This window comes from Abrus precatorius, unplaced genomic scaffold, assembly GCF_003935025.1.
Source record: "Abrus precatorius isolate BTA unplaced genomic scaffold, Abrus_2018 Scaffold5, whole genome shotgun sequence".
NCBI lineage: Eukaryota > Viridiplantae > Streptophyta > Magnoliopsida > Fabales > Fabaceae > Abrus > Abrus precatorius.
Window position 1 is genome coordinate 4,688,740 of NW_020874395.1, and position 8,095 is coordinate 4,696,834.

Sequence of the window (8,095 nt, forward strand, 5' to 3'; positions counted from 1 at the left end):
TTTGTCTCTTGCATCAATAATTTTTTTTTTTAAATTACTATTACTGAATGATGTTAATATTTTTTTTTAAATAGTATAATATCATAACAGTAAAAATAAAATATAATAAAATATTTATATGGAAATAAAATTTAAATTTTAAAATATATAACATATTTTATAAATAAATTGCAATCATACTCCATATATTTTAATAATAAATTAAATAACCCGAACATTTTTAACTTAAAATTTTTAATAAATCTGAAAACATCGCCGATCAAAGGCCTCCTAATTAAAAAAAAAAAAGAATTAGGTAACATTTTTATTAATATTATCTTTGAATGAATATCTGAATTGAATATTAGAAACGGCGGTCTCCATGTGCATCCCAATTTTGCAATCTCCATCTTCAACGCTACAAATAAATAATTAAAATAATAATAATAATAAATATATACTATAGTCTATGGAATGGTAAACGTTGGTCATATTAATTTATAAAAAAGAAGAAGTTAATTTTACAAAATAATATATAGTTTAGTTATTTTAACATAAAATAATAATAAAAGATAAAATGCAAATGCCCTAATTAATAATTTTTAGAAATAAATAATTTTATATTAATCCGTAATTTAAGGGATTAAAATAGATTTTCATTTAATTAAAAAAATTAAAAAGAGAAAAACTGCCTCCGCTTTTCACGTTTTGAAAAATCCATTATTCAATCCACTTTCTCTGTCTCTGCATCTCTATATTTCCACGATTCTAGAATATTCCGAACACCATGTTCCATCGTCGTCCAGATCCAGGTACCGTCCCCTTCACCGTTTGACTCTCACTTCACTCTTCGATGCTTCTTCACCACATTCTCTGCTGCACAATCGCAATGCCGTTTCGTTGCTTTCACTTCTCACCAATTACAGCTTAGGGTTTTCTTTTCGGACATTCATAAGTGGGTGTAAGATTTTTTGCAATCTGTTGCGTGTTAATTGATAGGCTTTAACGACAGTTCGTGTGAAAATTGAATTGCTATTCTGGGTAATTTATTAATGTTTAATTTTCAATTTCCATTTACCGTTGAACGAGTTTTTGTTTGGTGTGCAAAACGAGATTCCGTGTGTTGATTGCATTTGAAGACAGATGGCGGCTACAGGGTATATCTATATAAGGTTACTTTATGCGTTTGTGTTTCTTTGAGTCGGTGGGGTTTGTATGAATTGGTCTTGTGTCTCGTCAATTGAGAATTTGCTTGGAAATTAGAAGGTTCAACCTTGAAGAAGAGTCTTTTATCTTCATTTATAGCATCTGGAATTGGTTTTGGAGTTCTTCTTGTTGGGTATTTGATTTTGGATTGTTTTCTGCTCAGTTTTGTTGAGAAGATAAGTGGGGTTAGGGGATTTTTTTATTGTTGTTTTGGTTTTTCAGAGAATTGAGTTGATGGGGGGTAACAATTCTAAGGAGGATAATTGGAGGCAGAATTCAGCTGCGCGTTCAAGTTCCTCTTATTCTTACAGTGCATATTCTGATCCCCAATCGGCTTATGCTCAGGGGGGTTACACCTATGAGCCACAACAGCCTTCTTATCCTACAGAGCACTATTATGCCCCTCCCCCACCGCCACAAAACTATGGCTATGAACCTCAACCTCATGCTAGTGGTAGAGTGGCCAGCCACAACACTGATCGGAGGTTAGAGAGGAAGTACTCGAGAATTGCTGATAATTACAATTCCATAGACGAGGTAAGAGATGCTTTGCTTGTAGGTGATGTACTGTTGTGTTTAACTTTAGTTTGTCACGAGATTAAGCCATATTTGTTTTTATCTGTCTCAAACTTGAAGTGCTTCTCTTCATTTGGCTCTGTTTAACGTAGTTTTAATTTTTTAAGAAAAATATTTTAGCAGTTATAAGTCCAAAAATATTTAATGGGTAATTACCATGGAAAAGTTTAGTAACATTACAATTAATTACTACAGGAAAGTTTTATTCCCACCAATGAAGGTGGAAAAGTTTTATTCCTCTTATTCACAAATGAACATTCTTAATAATCTTTTATGTCTGGGAAATGTTTTATTCTTCTACCAAACGTGGGAAAATTTTGGTCCCATGTCACTATTCCGAGAAGGTTAAAACATTTCTCATATCAAATGCCACATAACAAAAACTAATAGTCGTGAGGACAGTGTAATTACAATTGAATGTTATATTGAATTTTGATGGTGATGATCTTTATTTGAGATAGATTCGGTATGATGCACTCAAGACTCTGCAGATTTTAAAGTAGCCCGCTTTTGTTAACTTATTAAATTATCTGTGATTGGTTGCCAACTCATTCTGTTTCCAATTTTGGATTTAACTATGCTAAATTGGATTCTCTAAAATGAATGAGGACTCTGCATGTTTACATTTTTCTGATGAATTTAGAGCTATACATTTGACTACTTTTAAGTGTATTTTCATTTGATATGGAGCTAATCATAATATCATCTTGCAATTTGCTTATTACTTTCCCACTGATTGTTCTTATTCATCTTTATATTTTAGGAAATCTGTTGATGCTGTGTCATCATTTTAATTCTACAATCTCACATTTGTCATACTTATATTTCACTACAGGTGACTGATGCTCTTGCACGTGCAGGCCTTGAGTCTTCAAATCTTATTCTTGGTATTGATTTCACTAAGAGCAATGAGTGGACAGGTTAGGCCTTATTTATATATATTTGGTTTTTAAGGTGCAATTTATGCTGTGTTTTGATCTGAAATATATGTTGAACTTGATGCTGCTTTCAGGAAAGTATTCATTTAACAGAAAAAGTTTACATCACATCGGGAATGGTCCAAACCCCTATGAACAAGCAATATCCATTATTGGGAAAACCTTGGCTGCATTTGATGAGGATAACTTGATTCCTTGTTTTGGATTTGGGGATGGTATCTTTCTCAAACTTCTCATACTTATTTGTGATAGAAATTTTGTTTATAATTTATATGTGGTATGGTAATGAGCATTATTTGTGATATCATGGCAGCATCAACACATGATCAAGATGTCTTCAGTTTCTATCCAGATGAACGATTTTGCAATGGTTTTGAAGAAGTGTTGAGTCGGTACAGGGAAATCATTCCTAATATTCGACTTGCAGGTTATATTTCAACTATATGTCTTGTTCTTCTTGGGCAAATTCTACTTATTCGTGTTGTAAAACTGAGCTAATTCAGACTTATAGTTTTATTTCAGGTCCTACTTCTTTTGCACCAATCATTGAAATGGCCATGACAATTGTTGAGCAGAGTGGAGGCCAGTACCATGTTTTGGTGATAATTGCAGATGGCCAGGTATTCTATTCTATATTCAGAATGTAATCGATGTATAGAGTTGTCTTCAATCAAGCAATGATCATGTTTCCATTTTATTTAACTCAGGAAATCACTTGGTTTACAAAAGTGAATTGTATCATGCTTTCTCCCTCATACCTGCAGTTCTATTATTTTAGAGACACAAGTAGTTGGACTAGGCATCCATCTTTCTCCTGAATTTGTTTTCCATCTTTGTTCCACTTAATTCATGAATGTCCTTAATTTGCATAAACATTTGGCTGCTAGATACAAAATCATCCACATGCTTTTACCCAATTAATTAATCTTTTGAGACAATTTATTCGTAACATACATAATCATTTGGCTGTTAGGATCTTAACGGTAGGTCTTTTGATGCCTTTTTTGAAGTACACAATTTTGATGGAAACACAGAATTTTAGTGAATTGCAATGACAATAAAAATGTATGCACTGTATATGAAAAAAGGAAGTGATGTAAAGGAGTATGACTTGATAGATATTAATGTCTGTTGGTAGAGCTGAATGTCAACTGATTTTGTTTTGCTCTATAATAACTGTAATACCATGAATTGAATTATGCATTCAATACTCATTTTTCGGATATAATTTTTGTTTTTGCAGCCTAATTCTTTTTCCACGTTTCATATTCAGTACATGACATATGTTTATAAGATTTTTTATAAGTTTTGAAATTTAATGCATGGTAGTACCTGTAGCAAAATATTACACAAATAGTTGTTTCAAAAACAAAGAAAAAGACCTTAAGATTTTTTAGAAGTTTTGGAATTTAATGCATGATATTACCTGTAGCATGTTTAAAACTCTAAATATTTTTAATTCCCTAAGCCTTCATCAGTTACACATACATGCATGTCTCAGATCTCTTTTAAGCCACCAACTTCCTTATTGGTTTAAGGGTCGTAGCATGACATTCTGATCTAAGAAATGACGAACTGAACAGGCAATATGGCAGTGGTAGATTGTGACTAATCCCCACCCCCAAAAAAAATATGTTTTTGAGTTTTAACAACTAATATTCACCGCGATAACTTTGTTTATTTGATGGGATTGGTCTATTATTGATTTAATTTGCTTTCAAAATGTCTTTCTTTAGATGGACAGGAAATATATGTTTGCTACTGAATGTAAATGTAACTCCGCACTTCCTGTAATTTCAAGTACTTAATGTCATAGTTGCTACAATTCCATTTGAATTAGTGTCTCTAACTTTCAATTGCTATAATGGTACTTTGCTAAGAAGTGTGAGCTTATCTGCATTGATGTTTGCTGCAGGTAACTAGAAGTATTGACACTGAACGTGGAAGGCTAGGTCCACAGGAGCAGAAGACAGTGGATGCCATTGTTGAGGCCAGGTGATTATCTTGTAGGTTTTATTCAGCGATGTGTTATCTGTTCAAATATCTTTTCTTATTTGCCTGCTTTGTTGCAGTAAATTTCCTCTTTCAATCATATTGGTTGGTGTTGGAGATGGACCTTGGGACATGATGAAAGAGTTTGATGACAATATTCCAGCTCGAGCCTTTGATAATTTTCAAGTAAGTAAACATAATGTTTATTTATAATGGTTATTCTGTTGCAGTCAGTGGGAATTGAATGACTGAATTATTGTGGGTTTTTTCTTGTGCTTTAGTTTGTGAATTTCACAGAAATTATGTCAAAGAACATTCCTCCTTCTCGAAAAGAGGCAGCATTTGCTCTTGCAGCATTGATGGAAATTCCTTCTCAGTATAAGGCAGCAATAGAGCTTAATCTACTAGGGTAAAATTTTTATGCTTTACCATTTATATTTCATTTTATTATAAATAAAAAAACTTTGGTTCAATTTCTGACTAAATTTTGGTTGTTCTTTCCGTTTATTTCTCATAAACAGTAGTCGGAAGGCCAATGGCCCTCAAAGAGTTGCCCTTCCAACACCAACATATGGTTCAGCATCTTTTAGCGCTTCAAAACCTTATGGTTCAACATCTTTTAGCGATACAAAACCTTATGGTTCAACATCTTTTAGTGATACAAAACCTTATGGTTCAGCATCTTTCGGCAGTTCAAAACCTTCTTATGCTACTAGCTTTGAGCAGAGTGTCCCTCATCTTTATGATAACAGTGACCTTGTTGGAACAGCACCTCCTGCCCCTAGTACCACATATGACAATCAGGTACAACCCTTCCAAAGTGCTTCTGATAGGAATGTGTTATGTTCTTGATCAGATCTTCTGAAATATGAATGTAGTAGGGAATTGCTCAAAATCATGTGAATATACATGGTTGTTTCATTTTCCTTACCTTGTTCCAATCTACCTTTTATTTGTCATTATCTTGATATGCCTCAGTTGAGAAATTAGATTACTCATGTAACATGCCATCTACGTGGTCCAATGGTGAGACATTGTCAGCATCAATTACCGGCTTGCTTTAGTGGCATAGTTTTATGCTCTCTTTTTTCTATTGTAGTTGTCTATGGTGACCAAAACGGTAATTGTCATGCATCCAGGCTGTAGTTGTATAATTTTATTGTCTTGTTACCTGCTTTGCATTTTATAGTCTAATGTAGGGACTGGAATTGAAATGGTTCTTGTGAATTTATTATTCAAATTGTCGTACTGTACTGTTAACAAATTGAATTGGCCTTGTGCAGCTTTGCCCGATATGTTTGAGCAATTCGAAAGACATGGCCTTCGGATGCGGGCATCAGGTAAACAATATTTTCAATTTCTTCCCATATATTTTATGGAAAGACTAGATAAGGAGAGTGCTGATTACATCTTTGTTACATTACAGACATGTTGTGATTGTGGACAAGATCTTCAGTCGTGTCCCATCTGTAGGAGCCCCATTAACACCAGAATTAAGCTTTACTAAGCGGCGTCCTTCATTGGGAAGTAATTACTGTGTGGTGTAAGCTAAAATTCTTTGATTTTTTACCCCTCTTTTCTGGTTGTATACATCGTTAGATCAACTCAGTTTCTAGTGATGAAAAGTAGGACCTACAGTCCTCCCTATGTAATCATTCCATAAATCGTCTTATATCTTTTTTTTGTTACTTCTCATTTTTTACTATAATGATTTGACTTTGTACCTGTTTCTTTAACTGATCAAACTCGGAATTTTCACGAGTTTGTTTGTTTCAGATTTTCTGTTAAAAAAAAAAAAAAAACTAAACCAATTAAAGCTAATCGGCTTGGTTTGGATTGAACTTGCAAAAGTTTTTCTTTAAATTCGAGTCAAACTAATCCAAATAAGAACAAATCATTTAGGCATGGTACTAAGTAAGGGTATTGTGGTCGACAGTAGCTAAGGCATGACAGTAAGAAACGAGTGAGGAAAAGGAATTTGAATTAGGTTAAAATATTGAACATTAGCACACCAAGCCAGAAACGGAATAACAGAGACGATCAGAATACCTTTTCAAAGATTCAACTTTTTATACAATGTAAAATTAATTAATTACATTATTGGTCTGGAGGTTTTTATTCAGTACATCAGTTTTATAAAATTTAATATAAAAATAAAAATGAATAGATACTCCATTTCATTATTTTATTTTAATATGCTATATTTTTAAAAAATATAAATAAATATTAAATTCTAGATAACATATTTATAGATATTTAAATTATATAGATTTTATATTAATAATTATAAAGATAATAGAAAATCATTTAATTATTAGATGAAATTATTTTATATTTTATAGAAAGTTATTAAATAGCATAATTATTTAAATTTATTAAGGATTCTAACTTTTTTCAAAAGTAAGGAATTTCGTTTACACATTTCTCAACATAAAATACCAACACGTGATGCAATTTTTGTTTTCCTTCGTTTTCACTTGCAATGTAGGCTATATTTGTTGTATAATCACACTTTCCAAGACGCTTTTCGCCAGATTCTTTCTTTTTGGTGAGAAGGTAAAGATTGTAAATGTAAACAAATAAATAAGGATCCATCCAACTTAGGATAATATTGAATAAGGATTCTCTACTCTACAGTAATATTATTATTGAAAAGTTCTTGACCATTAAAAAAATTTCATTTTTATTTAAAAAGTATTAAATAATATAATGGATCATAATATTATCACTGGATTTGGTGCAATGAAATTTATAGTGTAAAAGATTTAGATTCGATTAGTATTTGTTGTACAAATTTAAATATATGTTACAGGAAAGTATAGGTATTCACAAATTGATCTAATCCTGTGTGAATTGCAAAATTAACTTAAAAAGTAAAAAAATTAAATTATTTAAAACTAAAATTATATATATATATATATATATATATATATATATATAAAGAGAGTTATGATACATCAATATTAAAAGTTAAATTGAGACACTTATACTATTTAATAATTTTTTTATAAAATATAATTTATTAAATGGTATAAGTGTCCAAGTTTAATACTTATTTTTTTTAAATCATTATCCACCATTTTTTTTATTGTTACTAATTATAAAAACCGGTTTTGGGTTAATTGATAACAGCCGTAGATGCATTTCTTGTCATGAATACATCTTTTATCATTGTCGCCTCTGCTAAACTTGATTATTGCTTATATGTAAACATATTGGAAGAAAGAGACGTTAAATTCACAGTAAAAGTATATCAATACTTAAGCTCGACATGATTATTCAAATAAATCGGCGAAATGTGTGGATAGGGCTAAAGAAATTAGAAGAATGGGTTAATAATGCTAAACAATTATCCAACAATGTCTGATGTAAATCAATTTGTTTTTATTTTTAATAAAGTTAAA

General features: G+C 31.4%; 1 protein-coding gene across 6 annotated transcripts; it reads left to right on the forward strand.

The window, feature by feature from the left end:
- Positions 1-665: 665 nt before the first annotated feature.
- LOC113867081 (E3 ubiquitin-protein ligase RGLG2-like) lies at positions 666-6,459 on the forward strand. Of its 6 annotated transcripts, XM_027502055.1 has the most exons (13): positions 683-791; positions 1,123-1,136; positions 1,408-1,722; positions 2,597-2,681; positions 2,774-2,914; positions 3,013-3,126; positions 3,222-3,319; positions 4,615-4,694; positions 4,772-4,877; positions 4,973-5,100; positions 5,213-5,495; positions 5,975-6,031; positions 6,118-6,459. In XM_027502055.1, exons 1-13 carry the CDS (start codon positions 767-769, stop codon positions 6,196-6,198), a joined length of 1,527 nt encoding a protein of 508 aa, XP_027357856.1. In that variant the 5' UTR covers positions 683-766; the 3' UTR covers positions 6,199-6,459. The 6 variants fall into 6 exon arrangements, with proteins under 6 accessions (XP_027357859.1, XP_027357861.1, XP_027357862.1 ...); XM_027502058.1 differs by lacking the exon at positions 1,123-1,136 and having other exon boundaries at positions 666-791; positions 6,118-6,448; XM_027502060.1 differs by lacking the exon at positions 1,123-1,136 and having other exon boundaries at positions 676-940.
- Positions 6,460-8,095: the final 1,636 nt, after the last annotated feature.